The following is a 26,783-nucleotide window of genomic DNA, read 5'->3' on the forward strand; positions in this document are numbered from 1 at the left end:
AAGGAATATGTTAATGGAAAATGGCTGAAAATATTTGACAGAGTAGATGGGAAAGAAAGATTTCATGTTTTTGAGCAACATCCAACAATATTTAATAACAAAATAAATAATTGCTTAAGGAAATATACGAAGTTCAAAAGGAGAGAAAAGATTTCATACATATCCTGATATTCGTATGATATGATAGAGGCAACTATAAATGTTCCACAATTCGGAAGAGAGACAACAGATTCGCATAAACACGCTCTTAGCATGTATAGCCCCAAAGAGAGCACCGCCAGAGAGCAGCAAGAGAACATCCCAATCAGAGAATGGATAGAGAGAGAGAGAGAGAGAGAGAGCGCGAGAGAGTAAACAATTTCAGATTGCGGTTTCTGAGCGCAAACACTTACAGAACTCACACACATACGAGTATACACTCCCTCACAGTTCTTATCGCTACTGAAGAGGTTTTCCAAATCCTATAAAAACTCGTACCCCTCTAGGTGCCGTACCCATTCCAACTTAAAGATTCACAGAATAGAGATGCCAGGAGAACTGCCAGCCACCTTTGTCGAGGGCTTCCATAATGAGGAGCTGGTGCGACGCATGGAGTACCGGGAGCTGGGCAGCACGGGACTTCGAGTGTCCAAGATAGCACTGGGAGGTGCCACCCTGTCCTCCATTTTCTACAACGACTTTCAACGCGAGGAGGGCATCAAGACGGTGGTGGAGGCAATCAAATCGGGCATCAACTACATTGACACTGCTCCCTTCTATGGCAATTCGGAGGAGCTCCTCGGCCAGGCCCTGAAGGGTATACCTCGGGAGGCCTACTACATAGCCACCAAAGTGGCTCGCTATGAGCTGGATCCCAAGAAAATGTTCAATTATACGGCGGCCAAGACGAAAGAGAGTGTGAAGCGGAGCCTGGACTTGCTTGGACTGGAGAAAGTGGACGTCCTTCAGGTGCATGATGTGGACGCCGCTCCCAGCCTGGACATGGTTCTTGACGAAACTATACCCGTTCTGGAGGAGTATGTGAAGGCGGGCAAGGCTCGCTGCATTGGCATCACCGGCTACGATGTGGACGTGCTCAAGGAGTGCGCCGAGCGGGGCAAGGGACGCATTCAGGTGGTCCTCAACTATGCCCGCTATACGCTGGTGGACAACACCCTGCTGCGTCACATGAAGGCCTTCAAGGAGCTACACGTGGGCGTCATTTGCGCCTCTGCCCACTCGCTGGGGCTACTCACCAATGCTGGACCCCCATCCATACATCCCGGTAGTCCCGAGCTCCTGGCTCTGGGTCGGCGGGCGGCAGATATCTGCAAGCAGCGTGACGTTGAGCTGGGGAAGTTGGCCATGTACTACACCATGCAACTGGACGGAGCAGCCACCTTCCTCGTTGGCATTCCCAATCGCCGGCTGCTACAGGTTAATCTGGACGCAATCTTCGATGGTCTCACCTCAAACGAGCAGGAAGTGCTGCAGTATCTGCGCGAAAAGTGAGTAGGAATTGTGCAAATCGGATTTGGTGTTAGCAATTGCATCACGGGCACTGGCACTGCCACTGGATCTGCCACTGAAACCGGGTCGAACTTGGCCTCAGCCTCCAAACTGGTTACACCAATCCAATTAGGTCCAGTCCAATCCAATCCAATCACTTTTTTCACATGTATTTCTTTCTTTGTCTTTGTTTCAGTGTTTTCACCAAATCCTATAGCTGGGGCTCCACTCTATCATACATCAACAATTTCCAATGAGTAAAGGTCAAAGAAGAGGAATGCATGTGGCCTGAAGAGCTCCAAAATCTTTATGCATGTAATAAAATCAAATAATATACATACATATATAAAATAAATTAATTAATGAAGAGACAATGCCTGTAATTTTATTGGAAGACATTTCACTTCATAAACCAAAGAACATCATTTACGTACAGATTTCCTTATTTATTTCCTTTGGAATTGATTTGTTTCCAATACTTATTCGACTTAGTTGAAAACATTCACCTTTTATAAGAAGTAAATTTGTACATATGTACATACATACATATGTATGTATGAATGTGTTTTAAACAACATATTGATAATTTCCAAGATAAGCTCAGGCTCACCCACAGATCAATTGTCGTTACCTGGTACATCAAATATATTTATAAACAAGTGTATGGCTAGCAAGTGTTTTATTTGTTTTTGATTGAAATATTTGTATTCTTGGTTTACATAAACATTCCAAAGCTTCAGCTGTTTTAATTGACTTCTCAAATTGCATGGATTTTGAGCTCAGAGAGTGCACATAGGGCAAGAGGGTGAGAGAATGCATTGGGTTAGTCGTGGACTTGCAAAAAAGAAGGTGCAGATGCTGGAATACCACACAATGAATAGGCAAATACTCAACCATTTCTACAAGAGAGAAGTTGCTTTGCAGATGTATGGGAATATGTATTAATCTGCAATATGTTTGACAGGCAAAAGAAAAAGATATACTTTTACCTAACGTCTACTTTTTATTAAAAAACAGAAAACATGTATGTACATGCTCATCTGCGAGAGCACTCAGTAGACGCGCCTCACCTTTTTACATGCATATGCAAATATATCTTGGGAGAGTAGAACTTTTGTCAATTCCTCTCTCTCTTTGGTCCGTCTCGTTTGCAGCTTTTACGCTTACGCTCTCTCAGCACAGCACAGAAGCGCAGTCAACAGTTACCTAGACTTCTGCTCTCTCTCTCCCTTACGATGATCTTTCGTATCAAATTTGAGTCCGACCCTGTGCGCAAACATTCGCTGATATCAGAGCACAAAAATGTGTGTATTTGTTTGATTAAGTGCACTTCAGCTCCGCTCTCTTTATCAGATCTGGCAAATATAAACTAAATATATGGCAAACTCTTGCCAGTATTGCTCTGACTGGGGTAAGAATTTCATCAGAGTGTGACATAGATTGGACGCTCATCAAAATGTCTGGAACATTACCGACTACCTTTGTGAAGGGTTTCCATGATGAAGAGAAGGTGCGACGCATGGAATACCGCAAGCTCGGAAATACAGGTCTAGAAGTATCGAAGATTTCATTTGGTGGCGGTGTGCTGTGTGCCAACTATGGGTAAGAGATGTAAAAAATCTCTTAAGGGGACTCTTAAATTAAATACGACTTCTCTTTCTGTCATAGCTTTGAACTTGAAGAGGCCATCCAAACAGTGCATGAGGCCTTGAAATCGGGCATCAATTATATTGACACTGCTCCATGGTATGGACAGGGACGGTCGGAGGAGGTGCTCGGCCAGGCCTTGAAGGATGTGCCCCGGGAGTCCTATTATATAGCCACAAAGGTGGCTCGCTATGAGCTCGACCATGAGAACATGTTCGACTTTAGTGCCAAGAAGACCCGCGAGAGTGTGGAGAAGAGCCTGAAGCTGTTGGGTCTGAAATATGTGGATATCATCCAGATCCACGATATTGAATTTGCCAAGAATTTGGATATTGTTCTCAACGAAACACTGCCCACTTTGGAGGCGCTGGTCAAGGAGGGAAAGGCCAAGTATATTGGTGTCTCTGCGTATCCCCTTTCCGTGCTCAAGGAGTTTCTATCGCGAGCACCAGGAAGACTCGATGTACGTTGTCTGGAGGAAGCGACCTTGACTTATTAAACTTTTATGAACTACTTTCAGACGGTGCTGACATATTGCAGGTACACTCTAACCGATGACACGCTTCTCGAATATTTGGATTTCTTCAAGTCGCAGAATTTGGGCGTCATATCTGCTGCTGCCCATGGCCTGGGCTTGCTCACAAATGCTGGTCCTCCGCCGTGGCATCCGGCCACCGATGAACAAAAGGCTCTGTGTCGCAAGGCATCCGAGATATGCATAGAGCGCGGTGTGGAGCTGGGAAAACTGGCCCTCTATTACTCCATGAAATTGGGGAAGTCGGCACCTTCCTCACTGGCATGCAGACGCGGCAGTTGCTCCAGATTAATCTGGCGGCTTGCGAACAGCGTCTCACCGACAAGGAGCAGGAAGCGTTGCTTTATCTAACCAAAAAGTGAGTGTCCGACTCGGAAGTTGGCCAAAAACAAGACAAAGACGGAGCTAAAAATTGTGCAACTCGGATACAATGTTAGCATTACATCATTTCCACCACTTCCATGCTGTTGACCAGGCCATACCCGTCCCAGACCCAGTGTATGGCGTCCACACATACAGACACACACACATATGTACATCCGTATGTGCATGATCATTGTCAATCTTGGCCATCGGTGCAGTAGGCACCGGGAAAAAAAAGCACTTTACCAGCCCCAACATTTTGCTATCCACTTCCCAGTGCCTATTGAACTTGTTGCTCTTCCTCTCTCTCTCTCTTCATCATTATACTTCTCTATTTTGCCCGTTACGTGCTCCACGGGAATTATGATTATGTGCAGTAACTTTTCCCCACTTTAACTGCTCGCAAATTTTACTTGATCCTCTCAGATCGGACATTATGTAAATTTCTTAATGTTTCTCCTTTCATTTTCAGTGTTTTGACGAAACCTTTCAATTGGGAAGGCATCGAACTGGAGCGCTATTGGGCGGCGATAAAGAACAAGTAATTCCAGAGTAATATTGTATAGAAAATAAAACGAAGAATTGAAGAAAGGTTGATGGTTTTACAGCTCTAGATAACCTTTAGCAATGATTTTGTTTGCCCTAGAATTGAACTTGACATAAATGAATCAACAAAAGTCAGTTTCAATAAATGATAACTATTATTCAAGTATTAAGAGGGAAAATCACAAAACCAATATATGATAAGCGAAGAGTAAGTACTTGAAAGACTGATAACAATTATTTGGAAAGGTAAGGTATTAACCCGAGAAGAGAGATGGAAAACACAAACATTTCGTTCGTTGAGCATCATAACAACTTAATTATGTCCAGCTTTTGGGGAAAATGCATTCCCATACCCTACCAACGGTTGTTATACTTTTGCTGAGATTTTTTGTATTAATTCAAGAAAAACTCACAAATATTTCCCTTAAACGAACTACTCTGTTTTTCAAATCTGCGTTTATATTTATTTAATAGTCTTGGAGATCAAGGGGTACATTATCTTCGGTGCACCGAATTAATATCTTTCTATGCACTTATTTTGGACAATATTGAAAATCCACTTCCACCTTTCGCTCTCCATGGCGAAAATCCAAATCACCAACTAATTACGCTTTAATTAACTCAGTAAACGTAAAACAAAAGATGTAAATACGAGTACAAATAAAAACAGAAACCACATGGAAAGGCAAGACGGCAACTCAAATTATTTAGTTGGTTGCATGAAGGAGAACCGAGTCGCACCAAGTCGAACCGAATCGAGCTGAAGCGAGGCGGAAAACGTGGAAGTTTAATAACATTTTGAATAATGAACGAGGAGCCACAAAAAAAACAGCAAGTGCTGCGGTAAAAATGCGATGCGAATGCACACAGCAGAAATGCAATCCACATGCCACACGAAAAGCGGAAATGTCTCTGGAGCGATGCCGCACTTTGTTTTCCTTAAACTGCCGCTTTTAATAATTTTATTTTACGTTTCCATCTGGCACCATGGCGCAATCCAGTAAATTTTCGTCCTATCAAAAGTGCACAGCACTTTTTTTTTATGAGTACTGGCCAAACGAGATGACTTATTAAAAAAGCTTTGTTAGCTTTGAATGAGTCAAAAGAAACCCCTGAAAGGGTTACATCCAAATTTAAGTACGTATTATGTACCTTTACATATAATTCGTCAAAGTACGATCCTGTTACGAGCTGTTACATTTTTTTATGTTTGTGGCCATAATATTCCCACAACCACACGAATGGTTGCCGCCACATACATAACTTGTTTAGCCAGTACTCAACGCTCAGCTGTTGGCCAGGTTCTCACTCATTTTACTCTCTCTCTCTCTCTCTCTCTCGGCTTTCTCAAGCTTTTTCCCGTGTTATGCGCTGGAAGCTGATCGAAGCTTTTCAGCTGCGCTTATATGTGCTGCGCCGTCGCAGAAGAAGCGGTACTTTCTGTTTGAATTTCCAGCCATTGAGACGTGTTCGCGCCGCGTTAACTTTACCACACGAACATTTGTTGTTAAATAATAATAAAGTGCAATATGCTGAGGTTACAGAATGGAATATTGCTTTTGTTCGCCTGCAACATAATGCTGGCTGTCTACGTGTCCGGCAATAATAATAATAATAACAAGCAGCAACAACAAAATCAGCAGCAGAAACAAGGTAGGGTTATCGACATCGCACACACAACGAGAAGGGACTGACTGACTGATTCATGTTGTGAGGAGAAGTTCTCAATGCCTTTGCCAAGTTCTTCTGCGGGCTGTTCTAGCCATACCAAAATAAACAGAAACCGGTTTGGGAAGAGTAAGTAAGAAGCTCAGAGAATGCCGGCCAGACAGAAGACGAGTGAACTTCAACGCTTTGTTGCGATTCGCTGGAGTAAATGCCGCCAGATGTTAGGCTTATGAAGAAGTAACGGTTAGATCTAGAAAGAAAGCATAAACGCATTATGATATGGGGAAAGCAAAGAAAATGGAAAGTTTAGGGTTAGAAAATTCTTTTAAAAAGGGTTCAAAAACTGCGTTCTCTAAAAAGAGTTTATTGGATAGAATTCACATCTTGAATCGAAATTATAAGTCTACATCCCAATTTCCAAATCTTACCACATGTGCATCACTCAAGTAAGATTGCTCACTTTATTGCAGAAATCTGGGAACAAGACCTTTCGGACACCTTTAAAATCGAGGGCAGCGATCAGGGCATACAAAAGGTCAACCTGAAGTGCGGTGCCAACTCCATGAATGTGATGCTCGAGACGGAAAAGCCCTTCACGGGAGTGATGTACACTCGTGGCAGTTTCTACAAGCAGACGCCACCGTGCTTCATGAAGCCCACAGCCAACCAGGGTGCCCGATCATTGGAGATGAACTTCCAACTGGACCAGTGCCAGACTCTGAAGGATGGTGATCTCTACACGAACATTGTGGTGATTCAGAACGACCCAGAGCTGATAACACCCGGCGATTCGGCCTTCTCGCTGGAGTGCGACTTCCGTCAGCCGCGCAGCCTCGATGTGGAGGCCAGCATGCAGGCCAGGGATAGGTAAGAAAACGGGATGTGATAGTCCTTTGTAAAGTTGTGATGTCATGATCTGAACTTGCAACAGAAACCCACAAAAGTTGCGTGGAGCACGCGGTGGAGCCCGCCAGCGTCAATAGAACTTTCAACCCACGAACTCCACTCCTAAGTTCTGTACTTCTTCTTCTTCAACTGCAATCATTTCCAAATAGCTGTACATAAGGTACAAAACGAAAGTACCCCCATTCTTATGCACTGCGTCCCCCTCCCTCAAAACTAAACACCAAACGCGTAGCGGCTTACTAACCCTAAAACCAAATGAAACACAGCAAAGACCAAAAACACTACAATACAATCCACAGGGTGGCCACAGGCTCCAAAATTACACTCACTAGTCCCGATCCCGCGGCATCCACGGAACATCTACACAACTCGGTGGTTAGCAACAGTGATTCGGTTGAGTACATACCAAAGTTTAGCAGACCAAATAGAACCATACACCTGGGCTCCGTCGAGGAGGTGGCGCTGCCATCCTCGGAGTACGCCAGGGACGAGCTCTAAAGAACACTAAAGATTCTCCTCAACACAGCACACAAATAGAACAAACACAATCACAACACTTGAAAATCACACTTAAATACAGGTGAGACACGAGGACACGCTTTTGTTGCTACATATTTGTGTTGTTTTAAAATTTAAATGTAACAAAACTGTTGTGTTTCTTTTTTACTGACTTTTTCCCGAACTTCACAGGAAAATCGCACAGAATTCGACGACCGCGACGTAAACGGAGAAACCGGCGAACAACAGATGCACTAACACCACTTCATGTATTTTTCATTTAAATGGTTTTTCATATCCTGTGATATTTTTTAAGTTTGATTTTAATAAAACTACAAGCAAAAGTTTCTTAAAGTTTGTGGCTTTTTTTGTTCCTGTAACTCTGTGATTGTTTTCCTATAGGTACGGAGAATGTATCTAGATCGGAGTACAGTACATACATATGTATATACATACAAACAAAATTTTAATCGGTTAAAAGCTTGTCAGTCTAAGACAAAGTCATTGTTAATGTTTAAGAACAGCTGGTAAAATAAAAAATATTAATATTAATTCTAGCAAATAGGGTACACAAGTGACCATACAATTTGTTGGCCAGCAACAAATTGTCAAATAACGTAACATTGCATTCGCATTTTTTTTAATTTTAAGCTTATTTTGAAATCAATCCAATAAAGATAAGTCATGAAAATCAGACAATCTTGTCGAGAATTGAGTGGTCATTTTATTAAAATTACAGTTTTAATGATAAAAGTAATAACCAACTGGCAATATTAAACAGAAGATCAATGTCTATGAAAATGATATAAGATTACGGTATATTTGCAGTATATTTTGAAAAGAAAAGGGTATATTTCTGAATATTTTCCGCGGTCACACTACAAAGAACGTCAATAATAAAAATTTAAATTTAATTAAATTAAAGAAACGCTGCTGATTTTGTGGTTTAAAATGGATCATCGTGTATTCCTATCGCTGGTCTTTGTGCTCAGCGGCACTTTTAATGTTTTGGTGGTGAAGTAAGTGGCGTTAAATATAAGTAATGCGTAGAAACAACGTACATATGTATGTTTGCATGTACATATTTATGTTTGTTAATCTTTCAGGTGGGCTAACCAGCAGCAGGTTATTGGTAGCGATGGCGAACTACATGGCTTCCAACATCCTGTGGTCTTCACGATGCTCATGTTCCTGGGTGAATTCCTTTGTTTCATTGCCTTCAAAGTGGGCCGATTGGTGGTCAATCGTCGTGGGGTAAGAGTAATGCAGCGAGAGAATATTGAAAGGGAATATTCAACTTGGACTTTTTTGCAGCCTGGGGCGGAGTTGGACAGTATCCTGACCCAAGTTAGCGGCGAATTCCATCCCCTGAGCATGCTGCTGCCCACAATGCTGGATGCTATGGCTTCCATATTGCTGTTCACCGGCTTGTACTTGACTTACGCCACCAGCTTCCAGATGATAAGAGGTTCGTTTATCAGCTGCTGACATTGCTTATCTTGGTTTACATTGAATGTGTCTTCCCCTCAGGCGCTGCCCTGATCTTTGTGGGCATCTTCAGCACCATGTACTTGAATAATACTCTGGGAACACGCCACTGGTTGGCCATTTTCACTATGGCTTGTGGCATCCTGGACATAATCTCCTTGGATGTGCAACGCGTGGACTACGATCGGTTTACGCTGCCGCACACGGACCACAAATCGATTTTGGCTGGCGATATGCTCATCATTATAGCCGAGATCCTGCACGGCCTGCAGTATGTCTATGAGGAGAAGCAGCTTAAGATCTCGAACGCGGCTCCGCTGCAGGCCGCTGGCTGGCAGGGTATATTTGGCATGGCCATTACCGCGATCTTAGCCATCTGTATGCACTTTGTGCCCAGCGTGATGCCATTCAACGAGAGCTCGCGTGCTGTCTTTGACGATTGGAGCGATCTGTGGACGGGACTAGAGGGAAATGCACCCTTAATCCTGGCCCTGATTGGATTTACCCTGTCATGTGCCGTCTACAACTTTATTGGACTGTTCATTGTGATGTACTCGTCGAGCGCAAACCGACTCCTGGCAGACGGTCTGCGCGTCTATTTTATCTTTGTGTTTGTCATTGTCATGGAATGGGAATACTTCAATCTGATCACGATCATGGGCTTCATCATAATGCAAATGGGAATTATCATGTATCGTCAGGCCATATTCGTGGATTGGTATCGTGCGGCTCTGGCCCGCTGGCAGCGCAGTCGCTATGTGGATCTGAGTGCCGATGCAGCCCCCGCAGCGCCCAACAGCAGGCCAGCCGATGTCATTTAAGGGAAGAAGACCAGAAGGAGGACAGTCGAATGTGATATGAGAGGTTGGGGCCATTGGAGAGCCCAGGGCTGATTCATCAAAATTACTTATCAATTGTAAACGTTAAAAATTAGATTATAAATTACACAAATACACATACAATTTATTCATACACTGACTACACGACATTAAACAGTCTTCTTCCTTTCCATACCAAGGATCCGCTCGCCCATGCCGGTGAAGTACACCATTTGGGCGATGCCAAACATCGGGGCAATTACCATGATGCGACACAAGCCGCCCTTGAAGAAGGCAGTGGGACCCTCATACTTCATGGTCTTGCTGACACAGTCAAAGAAGCCTTCGAACTCCTTCTCGCCTTCGATCTTCTTGATGGCCTGCAGACGGGTCTTGATTACGTCGAAGGGTGTGCACAGAAACGCAGATGTCATGCCAGCGGACAGACCGGCGAGCAGAGACCAGTAGAAGACTGCCTCACCGGAGTTATCTGTCTTGCGGGGTCCCGCATCATTGATTGTAGCCATCATGGGGAAGTAGATAACCGAAAACAATACATCCCGCACCCCTGTGGCCTTCACGCCCTTGTACAGACCAAAGATGCCATTCTCCTTGACCAGCTGCTTGGCGACGCTCAGTGCTGTTAATTTGTGCACCTCCCTGCCGGCGGCACGATCTGCGCTAGCAATGCGTCCCGCATCCTGCATCTGGATCTTGAGCAGCTCCATCGGTGTTGTGACAACGATCTGAAACAGCCCCGCCAAGCCACCGGCTATGCCCGCCATATGCAACGGCAGCTTACCCTGAGGCGTGGACAAATGATAGCGAAAATAATCATTGGCCGCCAACTTGATGGCCTTTTCGGGCGTAACCAATATGATGTTGACCGCGGATCCCCTGTACATGCCAAAGAATCCGTCTTGTGCGATGGTCTTGCGAAAGCAATCAATGCTGCATTGAGGATTAATTCTCATTCAGCATTGATTTAATTGTAAAATGTTAGCACCACTCACATGCTGCTGTACATCTTCTCGCCATTGGGTAATATTTGTTGATTCTGCAAGCGGGTCTTGACCAAATCCATGGGGAACACACAGGTGACGCCAATGATGCCAGCGATACCGCCATTGATGATCTTGGGAAGTACACTAGGGGACAATGCGTGATTAGCGTGGAACTCGCCAACTCACCATCGCCAAGAACTCACCTAAACGAGGCCGGTTTCTTTTGTTCCGTCATTTAAACTAAAAATTTTACTTACACAAAAAAAAGTAAAATACGAAAGATATGAAATAACAACTAAACAGTAAGACGACGAATGTACAACTAAATTTGATACATATGTATAGATATATATTTCGTTTGTTCATGTCTGACAGTTTTTTATAAAGTATAGTATATGGTTTTTGCTCTATAGTCATGTTCTTTAACGCTACTAAAAGTTACACTTTGGCCTAGCAGCAAAAGAAAAATGCATTTGTAATACGATTATAAGCGAAAGGTTAACAGCTAACTGTGCATGGCTCAGGGATAGAGAGTTACATAGAGAGAGAGAGAAAGGGATAGGCAAAACACAACAGTTATAAATTATACTAAAACAAAAGGGACTAGCAAACAAACATTTTACATAATAATAGCTTTGATTCCACTTTATCTTATTGTCATAGGAGCATAGGTTCACTGCCAAAGGCCTGTACTATGATATACGTACATACAATATTCTGTCGGTATACGGGGAGGGGGGATCAAGGATAACTTTAACAACTGTTCGTTCTGGACTGATGGCTAACTTTTTGAGACTTTACAATTACATTGTTGGACAGCTTTAACAATAACATTTAAACACAAATACACATTCAACATTTAGAGAGTAAACTTAAAATGCGTTGTCTTATCGATCCGCTCTATCGGAAAGGGGAAGTCGTCCTCCTTTATTTCTTTTCCACGCCCAACAGCCCCTCGGCCACGCCCAGATAGTAAACTGTCTGGGCAATGCCAAACAATGGAGCAATCACAATCATACGGCACAGGCCACCCTTGAAGAAGGCCGTGGGTCCCTCATGCTTCAGCGTCTTGCTAAAAGTTAAGAGAGAGAGAATGAGAGTGAACGGACAATGAGTGGTGATTAGCCAGTGGAATGGTTCAGTACTCACGTGATGCAATCGGATATGCCTTTGAACTCCTTCTCGCCATCGGCCTTCTTAATCGCCTGAAGGCGTGTCTTAACCACATCGAAAAGGATTGACAGCAAGAGCAGCTGTAGAACCAGCCGCCAAGCCAGCCAGGAAGGAGCACCTTTAAGGAAATAATTATACAGTGAATAAAGGTACAGCAAGTGGGCTGGGCAATCTGAATTCTCACCAGAAGACAGCCTCGCCAGAGCCATCCTTGCGCCTGGGGCCGAGATCATTGAGCGTGGCAAACAGCGGGAAGTAGATCACCGAGAATGTCACATCTCGCAGACCTGTGGCACCGATGCCCTTGTAGAGCCCAAAGATACCCTTCTCCTTGACCAGCTGAGAGGCCAGCTGGGTGGCCGACACCTTCTCCACCGTCTTGCCAGCCAGTTTGGCAGCCGCTGCCACACGTCCCGCATCCTGCATCTGAATCTTGAAAAGCTCCATGGGAGTAGTGACAACGATTTGGAATGCACCGGCCAGACCACCGGCTACCATCTGACTGCTGATGGGTAGCTTGCCATCCTTGGTGGTCAGCTTGTGACGGAAGTAATCGTTGGCAGTCAGTTTGATTGCCTTCTCAGGGGTAATCAACAGGATATTCACACCCGAGCCGCGATACATGCCAAAGTATCCTTCGGCGGCGTATGTCTTGCGAAAGCAATCGAACCTGTTGGGGTTTATTTCATAGAATTAGATCAACTCTTTAGGGTTACATGGATGCTTACTTACATGCTCTTGTACATGCGTTCGCCATTTGGACCGACCTGCTGGTTCTGCAGCCTCGTCTTGACCAAATCCAATGGAAACACACATGTCACACCAATGACGCCAGCAATTCCACCGTTGATGATTTTGGGCAGCAGTCTGTAAGGAGTTGTATAGAGAGGGAGAGTGTTTTGTAGTCTGTCTTGCGACTCACTTTTGGCTAATTGACAACTATTTGCACTGCGTTAACTTTTGCATTCCCATTTGCATGTGCAACAGGCACCAGGGCCTTGAACTTGACCACCAACAAGACATCTTGTTCCCCGCAAACTTTGTTTCTAAAGGTGTCTTAGCTAATTGATCTAACAAGTAACACAAAAGAGAGGTCAAAGCAATGAGTCGCTTCCCCTTAATATGCCAACAAATATTTGGTTCACTGCCAACATATCAAAATGTATATCTTTTCAGATCTATAGCTAGTCGGTCGATGCTTTGGTCTATTTTGGGATTTTGCGCGCTGTCGCTGCCAACAAAAGCGAAATGCATTTGTTCGAAGGACCGAGCCTAGGAACAAACAACCATAGCAAATAATATGCAATCATATTATGTCATAGTAGATACGTCTGTCCTTGAATGCACTTTTGCCCTAAATTTGTTGCGACGCGACGATGGGATCAGGCGGTTGGCATGGCGGCATATTTGCTGCAAAATTGTCTTGTTTATTTGCACAGCTATGACACCTACATAACATTTTATAGCATCCAACAGCATACGGTAAAATTTGAGAAGGAAAAAGTAGTTAGAGGGAGATGAATATTCACTTTCAAATAAATCTACTTGGCCTGCACACAGGTTGCTTTTAAGTAAGTGTCATATACGAAAACAAGCAGTGTAAATTCTTGATACACAATACATACATGCATGTATCATACATATGTACATACATATGTAAGTAGTATGCATTAATAACTTATTTATTCGTTTTGTAAAAATATTATTTACTTTTCTGATTACGCCGCCAAGGCATCTAATTAAAATGTTATTGATAACTTACGCAAATTGCTGGTGCTTTGGCTGTTCTAGCGGTGTTTTGTCTACCTGGATCGTCGCCATGCTGAAAACAAAACAATAAATGTATAAATACACATACACATATATTCATACATGCATACATATACATTAATATGTATGATATAGATATGAAAAAGTGGTGCAAACTGGTTTGTTTATATTTTAAAAAATATTCGCACATATACAATTATTTCTGTACACTTGGTTCCCTTAGCTTGACCACTTTACTCCAATTAAACAATACATCATATAATTATGTTAACCAACTGATAGGACAATTTATTACAGTCGATAAGAACGGCTGAGGGTGAGGCGGGGGTACAAAGTTTATTGACATGCACGGGGAGCGAAGAAGATTAGCGCATACCAAGCAAGCATTTCCATTAGATGTTTGCCATTGTGAATAAATATGATAATATAACACCCGAGTGTTAAACGAACAAATTAAACACATTTTAAGGGGCATTTAAATTTTTGGAAGGTATTGGAACCACCGCCCGAAATAGCGGCTCTTTTACCCGCATTGCGCAGAAGATAAGCGCAACTTTTTTTATCTTTTTCAAGAATAATTCAAGCATAAAGATATCAGAGAAGAAGTTTCCGATAATCAGCCGAGGGGAAAAAGTGGAAGAAGGCCCAAGTACGCTCCACAAGTCAAGGTAGCCACAAGCAACTATAAACGCGAATGATAAAAAGGTAATATTGTCAAGATTAAGGCTTCAAAGAGGCGTTGTGTTGTTGCCGTGTCCAAAAAAAAGTTATTGATTATTGCGCGAAACGGCAGAACAGGCTTGGAGGGGCTTGAGAACTACTTAAGAGCCTGCCTGCGTGTAACATTTTTGAACAGGTATACAATTGCATGTACATTGAACCAATTCCATGTGATAATGTTTAATCATTGGGGTAACTGGAGCAACAAGCACTTGTATGAGATTTTACGTAATTTCTGTATTCATCAAACCCTCGAGAACACCTTTAATAAATTGAATTTATTGCCGCACTCTTCTGATACATATACGACTGTATATGTGGCCCTCGCAGGCTATTAAATGTTTAAATTAATTTGTGCGTCGCGTTTGTTTATACCACCCCCGCATGTTGTGGAACTCACTTATCACTTATTTCTTCGATGAATAGTTAATTGACTTGATTACTGTGCACTTAAATGCAGACTTTACTGAACAACGATTAATTAACGGCTATTAAACTAAATTAAATGTATTTCTTGCGTTTTTCTTCGCGCCGTCGGCGTGCAAAACAGAGGTGGAGAACTATCGATGGCACCATCGGTACCATCGATGGTTGGACAGTATCGAACTAGCTCACCATCGATGGTTTGAAGTCTCGATAGTTATCTTTCACATCACTGAAATCAATTTTTGCGCGTTTTTAAAGGCAGCACCACACAATACACAAAATTATAGCCAAAAATTTGCTATATATTTCTTTTGTGCATGGAACGGAACTAACACAGGCATACGAATCAGCTGTGTTTTTTAAACATGTGTACTGCACTAAAATTCAAACTGAATTGAGAATGTATTTGGCATTTGTCAATATTGCCAAAAGAGCACAAATAGTAAATAATTCATTTATTAATTTCAGTAAAATGATTTAATTTTTAATAAAGTCATGGGAGAAGTATTTTTTGACTCCGTCGATCTATTTCGATCTTTTTCCTCCATTTCGCAAACTACACACCAGAAATAATTGTCAACCAAATATTTCTTGCCTGTGTACCAGCTGTTCTCTCAGTCCACACACGCACTTCGTATCGATATATGGATAAGAATCTGTGGATTTGGTCAATTTCGACCTCAAAATATCATAACGTATAAAATAAATATTATACTCCAGAAACAGTCCCCCTGGTGGGGCGGGGCCCTATTTGGTCTCTGCAATAAAGTATGGGCCCTTCCTCTATCCCCTATTCCACCCATATAATTTGTACAGCTCTGTTCTTCTCTTTTTAAGTAAGTCAGTTTTCAAAGTCTGATTTTACATGAATAATAAGTTATTTCTTCTTTCTCTACTGCCGATAGTTATTCCGTGAGCACATCGCTAAAACTCTGAAGAGCACGCTTTACAACACCAGCACGGAAGCACAACAAAAGAATTTGGCAACACTTTTTCACTGCGCGACTACATTCCTCAACAAAAAATATAGAAAATAGCAATTGTTTAACTAAAGAATTGGCGCACAATGAGCACGACACGTTTTGCGCGTTCCGGGCGCGTCCGAATTTGCATTCTGATGAGCATGTTCGTGGTGCTGATCATGATGATTGTCATTTACCAAATGTCCCAACACCAATTGGACGAAAGCCGAGCCTTTCAGGAGGGCCTCAACGTTCAGATGCAATGTAAGATAAATGCTTCCGGCAGAGCCCCTTAACTGATAATAATATGCAGCCTTAACAGCTGAGAAACTGACGGCCGAGAAGAGAATGAGTGTGCTGCGCACGGAGAAGGAAAAGTACGAGAACCAGCTAGCAGAGTCCATACAAAAGCAACAGGAGACGGAGCGTGCCCTGCAGGAGAAGTTTGATGGCCAGCTGGAGAAGTACAAGCTGCTGGAGTTCAAATATTCCGAGCTGGAGGGAGAGTGTGTCAAGAGCAAGAAGAAGCACATTGAAGATACGAATTCATTTGATCAAAAGCTGCAGAAACTGCTGGCGGATGTGCACAAAGATAAGGCCTCCAAGGAGCACGAAGTGGCCGCATGGAAGGTGGGTGTAGCGTCTGTCAAAGAGTTTTGAAACTTGTATCGATACTTTAACTTTTCAGGAGAAGCATGATAAGCTGCAGCGCGAATCGGAGCACAAGATACATGCCCTGGAGGCGACTCTGACCGAATACAAGAGCAACTGCCACTACATACCAAAGGTGCAACCCGCAGAGGCACCAGCACGAACTGGCGTTCAGCAGCAGTTGAACAAGCCAGCGGAAATGACACCAACCACACGTCACTCCAGTCCGTCGCAGCAGGCGCACAGCATTGATAAGCCGCGCAACGATAAATCCTTCAACGCGCAATTGCAAGTGAGTGAAGGCGTCTACAGGATTGGCGGCGGGGTAAATCTTCTAGCAACTAACCAACACCAAAACCAAACCACTAATAATACTAATAACACTGCAACCAATCCAACTCGTGGCGGCGGGCTGATGGAGCAGATCCAGCGGACAGTGGAGCAGAAAGAGGAACAGCTGCCACTCTTGCCCTTTGCCGTGCGCAACAATCACAGCCTGATACTAAACTCTGTCGAAAATTTTCAGATTGTACCCAAGTCGCTTACTGAAAAGCAGCAGCAAGAGGAGCCCCAGCTGGCCGGTGGACCCGTCTCGCCGCTGAGTGCTCCGCGTAAGAGCAGCACTGCGGGCGCTGCCGTCAAGAGTGCTGGCGATGCTCCGAATGCTTCAGTGGCGCCCAGGCTCAGCAGCAGCAGCAGCGGTCTGCCGCCCCTGGCACTGCCACCGGCCAAGCCAGAGCGCAAGCTACCGGAGAATGTGGCCCCCATACCCGACAACTTTGAAGACACCAAAGTAGACGCCAAGGGCGACGCTGTCGACCTGGACACGGCGGCCGAAGAGCTGCCCAAAAATGAGAACAACAATCGCTATGCGAACGTTGTGAATGATCTCGAGTCCAATAAGAATTTGGGCGTGGCCCCAAAACCCGTTGAGGACTCGGGCGCACACGAAGTCAAGGATGCCATGAACGAGCCCAGCTTCAATTTGCCTGCAGCGGGACAAAATCTCTTTGACGGAGAGCTGCCAGCGCCTGGACCTGGCCCAGCGGCCGATGATGCTGTCAAAGCCGAAGCAGCCGGCGGTGGTGACGGTGACGACGATGATGATGTGGGCGATGTGGCGGTGAAGCAGCCGCAACATTTGCTCGACACTGACAATCTGAACAACGAGATAGCGGCCGACCAAGGCAAAGAGTTTGCCGAGGGCATACATCTCGAGGATGCCATGGATGAGGATCAAGATGGTAAGGCAACAACGACTCTATTTACTCTATGAAATGTGGTCCTTACACTTTGTGATTTTCCAGAGGATGACTACTCCAATGGGGCGCGCAAGAAGGGAGGCGAAGCCATTAGAAATTAAGCGTCAGATTAGATTTAAAGCGGCATGTGTGCAAAGGATTGGCAACCTTTTTTCTTTAAGTTAAAGCCGTGCTCGCACAGAGCATTGAACAAATTTCCATTGAACAAATTCCGATTAGTTTCCCCTTCAAATCGGATCAACGAGTACACGGATTATGTATTATAATTGAAGACTAGAGTAATATATTGACAGTGTGAGCACGGCCTAGGGAATAGATTTACTTAGGGGTTAAGTAAAGTTCAGTCTCATTCATCATTGTTCTTTTTTACAAATGGCAAACACCCAGAGATGGATAAATGGCAGAAGCCTGGATTTGCGTGTGTCACAAAGATAATTGCATTCTCCTATCCTAACTATAGACATTCTCAAGCATAATTTCATCACAGTTTAAATGACGCTTCGGCTTATCATTCAATCGGAGATTTTGTACTTTGTTTTCTGTGATAAGAAACTTTTGACACCCACTGGGAATGTTGCCTGCATTTTTGCATTTTTGTCTCTGCTGCAAAACACTCAACATGGATAGAGAATAAATAGAACACGACGACACGCCTTGCATTCGGAACACACTCACAAACTTTATTTTAAATGATAATAAAACTAAATGAATATATGTTAATTTTTCTTGCGTAACCAGCGCTGGCTTTAGGACAGGGCGGGCGCCCCAATGAGAATACATCTAAGTACTGCTGCCGGTCTTAGACCTAAAGCCAGCCCTGCTTGTAGCTTGCTAAATGATGAAAATCTTAAATGCCATAATTATATTACGCGGCGCAACTCAAACACAAATATGAACTAGGAAATAACTCAAAATCAAAATAAATAGAAAAAAAACGATAAAACGTTCACTTTGTGTGCGCCAGAATCCATGGGTGCACCAACACCTGGTCCAGGGGCAGACGATGCTGGGGATTGAGGACCAACAGCTTGGAAATCAAGTGAGCAGCCGCCTTGGAAATTTGCTCTGGCAGCTTGTACTCCACCTTGAGGATCTTCTTGTAGGTCTCGTCATAGTTTTTCGAGTAGAATGGGGCATGACCCACCAGCAGCTCAAAGCAGAGCACACCCAGGCTCCACAGGTCCACGTTCTTTGTGTGCGGCTTGCCCTGGACCATTTCCGGTGGCAGATAGTCCACAGTTCCGCACAACGTCATGCGCATCGAGTTGGGCTCGTGCACTGACCACCCAAAATCGGCTATCTTCAGCACACCCTTGTGGCCCAGCAGGAGATTCTCCGGCTTGATGTCGCGATGGATTATGTCACGCTCGTGCAGGTACAACAGGGCCGAGCAGAGCGACTTGATGTAGGTGGCCGACTGGCGTTCATCGAAGCGCTTTGACGGCTGCGCCTGCAGCGCATTGAAGAGCGTGCCCTGTGGAGCATACTCCAGGATCAAGTAGATGCGCACGTCGTCATGGAAGTAGGCGTATAAACGCAGAATGTGTGGATGTCGCAGATGCGATTGGATTTCGATCTCCCGGCGCACCTGATGCTCCACATTGGACTCGCCAATCTGACGCTTGAACAGCACCTTCAAGGCCACAACGAACTGGGATTCCTTCTCGCGTGCCAGGTACACATTGCCGAACTTTCCGCGTCCCAGTAGACGACCAATGTCAAAGTTGTTCAGCTCCCAAGTTTTCTTTGGCTTCGGGGGCTGGCTTTCTGTTTGGGTTTGCATCAATGTAAATCACACACGTAGAGTTATTAATAATAAACTCACCAGTCTTGCCTTTCTCTTTGTCAGTGCTGTTTGCAGATGTGGATGCAGCCGGTGCAGCTGCTTCAGTGGCTGCTTTCTCGACTGCGACAGCGTTAGTCTTCTTGGTTTCTGTTACAGGAGCTGGCGCCACAAACTCCGAGGTTGTTTTCTTTAGTGCATTGGCGGTGGGCACAAGTGGCTTTGCAAATTTCGACACTGCCGCTGGGGCGGAAATTCCTGGCCCCGCTTTATTTGCTGGATGTGCAATTGTCGTAGCCGCTTTGGCCGATACCGACGGAAGGAGCTTGCTGCCTGGTGCCATATTCTCGCTCGTCGGCTATGTTGTAAAATGATTAGTCGGTACCAAGTTAACAATTGACGGCAGTCTCCCGACTCACCTTTTTAGTCAGCAACAAATTTTTCTTTTGCATGCCAAGTGCGGCGGCCGCTGCCTCCGGCTTTCTGGCCATGGCATTTTCTTTCGGACGCAACACATTGTTGGACTGATGAGACATGTTTGCACACGCAATCAATAATTACGAACAAACACTTTTGGTCAATTTGAAACAATACAAACACAAAACTCAATTGGTAAAATTCACGACGTGGGAAAATAAAATGCCGTTCGTTTGAATTAGGAAGCGGGTGTCCGAGTGTCGTTGTGAATGGCAAGCTGTGTGACCGCTGACCATACCGAAATATCAACTTTTATAATATTCAACACACAAAACTGAAGTACCTGGTCAATGCGGACTCATCTCTGCGACCAACCAATTTCGCTGAAGCGATTAAATATCAAAAAAAAAAATACCGAAATATACCGTAAATATACCGAATGAAAAACAAAACAAAAATATTTAAAATTCCAACTTTTTCGATGTATAATGCAAAATCAAGTTATTAATATTAACGATCTAAGTTGCCGTGTTTGTCTGGAGACAAACGAGGACGCCTTGCGTCTGCACGACGAGATCCAGTACAATGAGCTGAACTTTGAGTTGTGGCAACTGCTGGAAACCGTCTCCAAAGTGAAGGTAAACCCATGAAACATGAATTATTAGTTTCGATGAAACCATGGCTGAAACGATTTCCTCTCTAGTGCACCTGGAACGAAGCAGATATGCCGACCCGCTTGTGCCAGAAGTGTACACGCCGCCTGATAGCTGCCTATGAGTTTATCCTCGATGTGGAGAATGCGCAGCACACGCTGCAGAACTTGTATCTGCAGCAAACGCCAGCGACTACGACTACGAGTATGATGAAGGATCCGGAGCAGATGCATGTGGAGGTTCTGGGAGTGTGCAGCCAGGACGAGTATCAGCCCGTCCTCTGTGACACTGAGGAGGTGGCTGTGACGATGGATGCAGAGGATGCCGTTGAAGCTGTGGTGGATGTGCAATTTTCACAAGCCGAAACGATTGTCGAGCCAGTCTATACATCAGAGCATCTACAAGAACTGGAGACGGGTATACCATTTGAGGCAGAAGGCGTGGAGGTTGCACAAAGCGTGAAAGCGGAGAAACAGGAACCTCCGGGTGGGACTAAGCCGCGTCCCTCACAGCTGGGCAGTCGGCTAACCCACTCACAGAATTTCATCTTCAAGTGTGCCATTTGCCCGCGTGTCTTTGCCAAAAATGATTCGCTCGTCCGGCACACTGCCGTTGCCCACAGTCAGACAGCCGACGTGGCCGCCCAGGAGCTGGCAAACGAGAGCAGTGGAAGCGGCGTGCTCACCTGCAAGCACTGTCCACGCATTTTGAAGCGTCAGGACACGCTGCGTCGTCACATGCAGGCATTCCATCCAGAGGAAGCGGCCAAAGATGAGGCTGAATCAACTGCCACTTCACAGCGGAAGCGCACCGCCAAGCGTCGTGAGTGCCCGCACTGTGGCATTAGTTTTCCCACCTCCAGCCTGACCATCCACATACGCCGGCACACGGGCGAGTATCCGTACAAGTGCGGCCAGTGCGAGAAGGCCTTTCCGCGCAGCCAGGATCTCAGCTTGCACATGCGACACCACACGGGCGAGAGGCCCAGCGAGTGCAAAATCTGCTCCAAGAAATTCATATCCCAGAACAAGCTGTCCCGACACATGCGCCTGCACACGGGCCAGCGTCCGTATGCCTGCGACAAGTGTGACAAAAGTTTCGTGCAATCCAACGACCTAAAGATCCACATGCGCCGCCATACAGGCGAGCGGCCGTACAAGTGTGATGTGTGCGGGGACAGCTTTGTCTCTGGATCCCTGCTGAACGTGCATCGCAATCAGAAAGGTCACCTGGCCACTTGTGGAAACCTGAGCACTGGCGAAACCACCACTGAAGATCCGTACATGAATGCACGTGTCAGCAAGCGTCGAGCGGAGGATATTGAGCGAATGCGACTGAAGCGAGGTGCGGAGGATGTACGCAACCAGCCGCAGATGTCTCCGCCGCCGATACAGTACTCGCCTCCAGAGAAGCCGCTCCTCATCTACAAGTGTGGCGTCTGTGACTGGACCTTCAAGAGCGGCGCCTGCCTAACCATTCATCGCAATAATATGTCCCACTACGAGATAGGCAAAGTGGACTACGGCGATCCATTTTCAAAGGTAGTCAAGCGGCATAGCTAAGAGAACAGTTTGGGGATTTACTTTACGATCTTTTATTTATTTATTTATTTATTTACCCACAAACCCACCAGCAGGAGATGGTGCCAGAATCTATTTTTAAGCAGTGATTAATATCTTTTTATTAGGTTGAGTAAAAACTGATGACAACTAAAATCATTTAAAACTGAAGAGGAAAATAGAGAAAATTTACATTTAACAATTAATAGTTGCAAGTTGTTGTTGTATTTCGTTTAGTGGCGCTTGCGCTGATGCGACGCGGAAGAGGAGGAGTACGAGTTGGAGTGGTGAGTGCTGCGCGACTTGGAGCGGGATCTAGAGCGGTGTCTGTGCTTGCCATGATCATAGCTGCTGGCATGGCCGCTGCGAGTGCTGCTGTGACGCGAGGAGCGTCGATCGTCATCGCCAGAGTGGCTCGAGTCCCGTGGCCGTCGTTGATGTTGATGGTGGCTGCTGCTGCTGTTCCGCCTGCCACCGATATAATGAGTTCGATTGCGCCGGGTACGACGCTCTCGTTCCCTCTCATGGTCACGGCGCTCGTATTTACTCCGACTACTGCTGCTGCCGCCGCCTGCATGATCGCGTTGATCGCGGCGACTGCTTGTTGTCCGGCGGCTGCGGCTGCTGCTGCTCTTGCCGCGACTGCTGGAAGTTTTGGAACTGCCGGAGTGGCTGTGGCTGTCATCGCTGCCGTTGGAAGAGCTACTGCTGCTCGAGCTGCTTGAGGAAGACGATGTGGAAGACCGATGTCTCTTGCTCTTTGACTTTCGTGACGATTTGTTGGCCTTGCTCAGGGCCTTCTCTGCAGCACTCAGCATGCAGGCCACTGCCTCCGGCATCTGCAGCAGATTGGTGGCCAAATTGGGCACAGGCTTTAGCTTAGTAAGAGTCGTGCTAGAGCTCACTGGCGCACTGGCCACAATTTGGGCGTAGTTTGCCGTTGAGCTTTTGCCATCCTTATTGTCGCTGAAGCGAGTGGTGCGCTCCTTGCGACTCGGTCGTTTGCCTGTCAACAAAAAGATGAAGAGGAGTTAATCAATGCATTGCGTACAATATTCTAGTGGCTAACCATTAAACTGGAGCAGCTTATCATGGTGGGTGGGGTGTTTGGCTGTTGTCTCCCCAGGCGGTTCGGGATTACTATGGGTGGTACGTCGCCTTTCCTTGTCAGCATCGGAACGCTCTCGTTCCTGCTTGCGATGTCTCTGAAGTGTCTGCTCATCGCGCTGCTCCTGCTTGGCCACGCGATCCTCAATGTCATCAATGACTCTTTCAAATGCTCGTTTGCTGCGTCGTATGCGAGCCTATTAAAAGGGAGTTATTAATGCCAGATTTATAGGAAGGATTTGCTCCTACTCACCTTCAACTCCTCCGCGCTGAGCTGTACGCTTTTATCTGGATCCTTTGATGCTTCTGCATTGCGCGCGCCTTCTTCATCGTCGTCATCCTCATCGCTTTCGCTGGAAGAATCGCCATAGGCTGCTAAACCTATAATTCAAATCAGTCAAGTGCTAATTGTGGCTACCAGAGACAATCGCGATGCAAATCGGGCGCAGTTTATGGGGAATATTTTTATGGCGAATTCGTTTAGGGAAACATTTTCAGAGACAGACAGAGACAGAGAGCGAACCCATGAATTTGGACAACAAGTTAAGGAAGAAGTAAAGGAATTTAGGTTTAGGTCGACCAATTATAGAGACTATAAGTTGGGATCTGCACAGAGGGTGGGTGGATGGTTGGGGGGGGGGTGGGTCTTTAAGCATAACTCAGACTACCTTTTAAACGAACAAAAAATAAAGTGCAAAACGAAACATAGGGATATTTATATTGAATATTGTAAACTTACCCAGGTTGCCGGTAATGGAGGACAAGGCGCTTTTGCGAATCACTTGGGCTGATGATGCTTTTGATTTACACACATACATATATATATATAGTAGTAGCATATTATATAATACGATTATAAATTGTTCAGCAAGGGATTCATTTTGGTTTGTGTTTTGTGTTTGTTTTGAGACGTAAGAATAACAATTGAATAAATGACAAAAAAAAGAACGCGATCGCCGGATTTCACACAGAGATAGAGCAAGGATCGTTCGTTGCAGAGAGATTCTTCCATCATCTTATGTTCTAGATACTTACACACACCAACAAAACACACGCCAGTTGAACGCTGAAAGAGATCGGGCTTTGGGGGTGGGGGGAGAGGGTGGAGAGCAAGAGATTTGATCTTAATTATCTATAATGTACCTTTAGCGCGGTGCGCTTTTAATGTTTCTGCTGCAATCGCTGCAATCTCTTCGTTGGTCGTTTCCAGCAGTATTTCGGTTAATGTGCGACGCACCAAAAGCATCTATAGATTTCGTATTTATAGATTCATTCGGGACCAAAGTGTATATAAATGTTGGTGGATGCGCAGCCATTGGCCAGGGAATGAAACGAAGATACATACATATGTGCATGGAAAGAGAGTGCAGTGCAGGCTCCTTCTGCATGTGATAGGATTCGTATAATTATAGATTGCGATTTCATTGCCTGGCTGAGCGCACACACATCAAATAGATTCAAATAGTGAATGCCTACCAGATCCGCGAGTCTTTCTTCGTAGTTTTTACCATTGCCAGCGGCTTCTGCTGCCCCTGTTGCCACACCGTCTGCCTTTTCCGCATCCTCCAGTGACTTTGACTCCTTCTCATGCTCCTGCTGCTCTTCATCGCCGCTGGCGCTGCTGCTTCTGTAGCAAGCCTTATTCAATATATCTTTACCTACGAGTATTTTCGGTTCCACTGCTGCCGTCTCCTCCTCGGTCTCCTCCTCCCCAGCATTGGAATCTTCGCTGTCGCTGGCCTGAATGTTCAAGTTCATGTTAAATTTCATGTGTTCCCAGCATTAAATGCCTTGCAAATTGTCCGTCTTTAAGTCAGTTTATTCAGTATCGTTCGGTATCGTTTTTGTGTGCAACCAATTGAGTGTAGCGCATGTGAGTGAGTTGCACTTTTCGCACATTTGTTGGTCGGTGGTGGGTGGAGGGTAATGATAGTCGATAATAACCAGGCCATGCCTTTGCCTTTTACTTACCACAATCGCGATGTTCAATGGATTAACAGGTGTTGTTAGTGTTTTGCTAGATACTTGCTTAACATTGCTTGTAGCTTGGAGAAGTACCTCAGCATCCGCACCACTGGAATGCTGTCGTTCCATCTGTCGCTGCTTCTCGCGCTCCATTTTCTCCAGACCCTCTCTGTAACCAGACGAGAGGTGTGATTTTTGTGTTCATTTTACACTACTTATTCCTGCTCGCCCTTACCTTATCCAAGCCGGCAACATTTTCCGTTTGTTGGCATCTATTTCACTGCTGGCACTGCTGTTCATGCTGCCACTGCCGCTGCTGCTCTCTGGCAGCGGCTGCAGCACATGTTGGTGTGGATTTTGATGTTGATGTGGATGTGGATGTGAATGTGCTTGTGGTGTTTGCTGTGGCTGCTGCTGATTCTGTGCCTGCAGCTGTTGATGCGGCTCATTGGGATTGCTCACGTTGAGCTTCAGCAACGAGGGAATATGCGCTGTGCGATTGGAAGAGGCATTGCCCGTCTTGTTGGGCCACAGGCTCCATGGCGGCTTGCCTGAAGGAGACATAAACATTAGCCCACCAGTCATTTTTGAGTCTCTCGAGTCGCTCTCACCCGTATTGCTGGAGGCCGCTACTGTTGCTTTGCTTTCGCCGAGTCCTAGCCACTGCGATTGCGTAACCGTAGGAGCGGGCGGTGGCGTTTCACTGCCATGTCCTCGCTCATTGTCATCGTCCATGTCCATGTCAGCCTCGCCGTGCTCCTCAAAACGTGTCATCTTCGTGGTGGTTGCCAGCGGGCGCACGGGCAGCGTCGGCATTTGCGGCAGCTGCTGCTGATACCCAGACACATTGCCAATGATGGGTGGCGGCGGTGCCATGGGCATAGCGACCCCAGCCGGAGTTGTGTCCCGCATATGTATCCATTGCTGGGCGAGCTGGGCCCAATCGATGGTCAGAGGAAGCCCTGTGGACACCAAGGGATTCGCGACGGCTGCCGCGGGAACAAAGTGAGACGGGGGCGGCGGCGGCAGCTGGGCCATAAACTGATTGTGGTTGCGTTTATTGTAGCCAAGATCGGCGTTAGAATTTCCACCGGGAAACATTTTAGTTATTTGCTACACGATAAAACAATACAGTTCTGCTAATGTGTTGATCGTCTATCGTTTGTGATTAACAGATGCCGTATAAGGTGGTGATTGGATGTTCAAATTACTCGATTTTGGTATTCAGCTTATTATTACTTACTATGTAGCACTCTCTGCACTGGTAATATAATTTTCTACTATAAATCAATCAATTTTCTAACAGATTTGCTGGTTTTGAGTACTCATTTTGATTTCATTATTCATAAAAAAGGTTTCATCGAAATCGGTTCA

General features: G+C 45.3%; 10 protein-coding genes across 16 annotated transcripts; 6 read left to right on the forward strand and 4 right to left on the reverse strand.

Annotated features, from left to right (window-relative positions):
* Positions 1 to 486: 486 nt before the first annotated feature.
* On the forward strand, positions 487 to 1,859 carry LOC117897947 (L-galactose dehydrogenase). The gene is made up of 2 exons (XM_034807047.1): positions 487 to 1,487; positions 1,685 to 1,859. The coding sequence occupies exons 1-2, from the start codon at positions 526 to 528 to the stop codon at positions 1,743 to 1,745; spliced, it is 1,023 nt and encodes a 340-aa protein (XP_034662938.1). The 5' UTR covers positions 487 to 525; the 3' UTR covers positions 1,746 to 1,859.
* Positions 1,860 to 2,879: 1,020 nt separating this feature from the next.
* On the forward strand, positions 2,880 to 16,542 carry LOC117899270 (L-galactose dehydrogenase). Its single transcript, XM_034809168.1, is given in 6 exon segments — positions 2,880 to 3,090; positions 3,157 to 3,598; positions 3,656 to 3,899; positions 3,902 to 4,028; positions 4,506 to 4,593; positions 16,531 to 16,542. Coding segments are annotated over 5 exon segments (1,032 nt in total). The 5' UTR covers positions 2,880 to 2,944; the 3' UTR covers positions 4,579 to 4,593; positions 16,531 to 16,542.
* Positions 6,005 to 8,005, forward strand: LOC117899273. 3 transcript variants are annotated; one of them, XM_034809171.1, is made up of 4 exons: positions 6,006 to 6,232; positions 6,718 to 7,114; positions 7,441 to 7,733; positions 7,844 to 8,005. In XM_034809171.1, the coding sequence occupies exons 1-3, from the start codon at positions 6,109 to 6,111 to the stop codon at positions 7,649 to 7,651; spliced, it is 732 nt and encodes a 243-aa protein (XP_034665062.1). In that variant the 5' UTR covers positions 6,006 to 6,108; the 3' UTR covers positions 7,652 to 7,733; positions 7,844 to 8,005. The 3 variants fall into 3 exon arrangements, with proteins under 3 accessions (XP_034665065.1, XP_034665062.1, XP_034665063.1); XM_034809172.1 differs by having other exon boundaries at positions 7,453 to 7,733; XM_034809174.1 differs by lacking the exons at positions 7,441 to 7,733; positions 7,844 to 8,005 and adding an exon at positions 7,179 to 7,434 and having other exon boundaries at positions 6,005 to 6,232.
* Positions 8,521 to 10,125, forward strand: LOC117899269 (solute carrier family 35 member F6). The gene is made up of 4 exons (XM_034809167.1): positions 8,521 to 8,670; positions 8,758 to 8,905; positions 8,966 to 9,119; positions 9,182 to 10,125. The coding sequence occupies exons 1-4, from the start codon at positions 8,603 to 8,605 to the stop codon at positions 9,958 to 9,960; spliced, it is 1,149 nt and encodes a 382-aa protein (XP_034665058.1). The 5' UTR covers positions 8,521 to 8,602; the 3' UTR covers positions 9,961 to 10,125.
* LOC117899272 (mitochondrial glutamate carrier 1) lies at positions 10,082 to 11,312 on the reverse strand. Its single transcript, XM_034809170.1, has 3 exons — positions 11,165 to 11,312; positions 10,971 to 11,105; positions 10,082 to 10,908 (listed from the first exon to the last, which is right to left on the reverse strand). The coding sequence occupies exons 1-3, from the start codon at positions 11,194 to 11,196 to the stop codon at positions 10,128 to 10,130; spliced, it is 948 nt and encodes a 315-aa protein (XP_034665061.1). The 5' UTR covers positions 11,197 to 11,312; the 3' UTR covers positions 10,082 to 10,127.
* LOC117899271 (mitochondrial glutamate carrier 1-like) lies at positions 11,285 to 15,181 on the reverse strand. Its single transcript, XM_034809169.1, is given in 7 exon segments — positions 11,285 to 12,033; positions 12,111 to 12,193; positions 12,195 to 12,252; positions 12,319 to 12,804; positions 12,867 to 13,001; positions 13,897 to 13,956; positions 15,025 to 15,181. Coding segments are annotated over 6 exon segments (966 nt in total). The 5' UTR covers position 13,956; positions 15,025 to 15,181; the 3' UTR covers positions 11,285 to 11,888.
* Positions 16,010 to 18,418, forward strand: LOC117899267. 4 transcript variants are annotated; one of them, XM_034809163.1, is made up of 5 exons: positions 16,117 to 16,276; positions 16,326 to 16,642; positions 16,701 to 16,988; positions 17,190 to 17,907; positions 17,971 to 18,418. In XM_034809163.1, the coding sequence occupies exons 1-5, from the start codon at positions 16,117 to 16,119 to the stop codon at positions 18,024 to 18,026; spliced, it is 1,539 nt and encodes a 512-aa protein (XP_034665054.1). In that variant the 3' UTR covers positions 18,027 to 18,418. The 4 variants fall into 4 exon arrangements, with proteins under 4 accessions (XP_034665052.1, XP_034665053.1, XP_034665054.1 ...); XM_034809164.1 differs by having other exon boundaries at positions 16,701 to 16,955; XM_034809161.1 differs by having other exon boundaries at positions 16,010 to 16,276; positions 16,701 to 17,907.
* Positions 18,419 to 18,584: 166 nt separating this feature from the next.
* Positions 18,585 to 20,374, reverse strand: LOC117899268 (aurora kinase C). The gene is made up of 3 exons (XM_034809166.1): positions 20,128 to 20,374; positions 19,751 to 20,066; positions 18,585 to 19,692 (listed from the first exon to the last, which is right to left on the reverse strand). The coding sequence occupies exons 1-3, from the start codon at positions 20,242 to 20,244 to the stop codon at positions 18,872 to 18,874; spliced, it is 1,254 nt and encodes a 417-aa protein (XP_034665057.1). The 5' UTR covers positions 20,245 to 20,374; the 3' UTR covers positions 18,585 to 18,871.
* Positions 20,375 to 20,571: 197 nt separating this feature from the next.
* On the forward strand, positions 20,572 to 22,543 carry LOC117896091 (zinc finger protein 2 homolog). 2 transcript variants are annotated; one of them, XM_034804132.1, is made up of 3 exons: positions 20,573 to 20,763; positions 20,829 to 20,953; positions 20,984 to 22,543. In XM_034804132.1, the coding sequence occupies exons 1-3, from the start codon at positions 20,614 to 20,616 to the stop codon at positions 22,338 to 22,340; spliced, it is 1,632 nt and encodes a 543-aa protein (XP_034660023.1). In that variant the 5' UTR covers positions 20,573 to 20,613; the 3' UTR covers positions 22,341 to 22,543. The 2 variants fall into 2 exon arrangements, with proteins under 2 accessions (XP_034660022.1, XP_034660023.1); XM_034804131.1 differs by having other exon boundaries at positions 20,572 to 20,763; positions 20,829 to 22,543.
* On the reverse strand, positions 22,445 to 26,549 carry LOC117896085 (arginine/serine-rich protein PNISR). The gene is made up of 9 exons (XM_034804124.1): positions 26,021 to 26,549; positions 25,645 to 25,960; positions 25,416 to 25,578; positions 24,921 to 25,184; positions 24,588 to 24,690; positions 24,184 to 24,240; positions 23,698 to 23,825; positions 23,407 to 23,641; positions 22,445 to 23,343 (listed from the first exon to the last, which is right to left on the reverse strand). Exons 1-9 carry the CDS (start codon positions 26,508 to 26,510, stop codon positions 22,571 to 22,573), a joined length of 2,529 nt encoding a protein of 842 aa, XP_034660015.1. The 5' UTR covers positions 26,511 to 26,549; the 3' UTR covers positions 22,445 to 22,570.
* Positions 26,550 to 26,783: the final 234 nt, after the last annotated feature.

Source organism: Drosophila subobscura, chromosome O, assembly GCF_008121235.1.
Source record: "Drosophila subobscura isolate 14011-0131.10 chromosome O, UCBerk_Dsub_1.0, whole genome shotgun sequence".
NCBI lineage: Eukaryota > Metazoa > Arthropoda > Insecta > Diptera > Drosophilidae > Drosophila > Drosophila subobscura.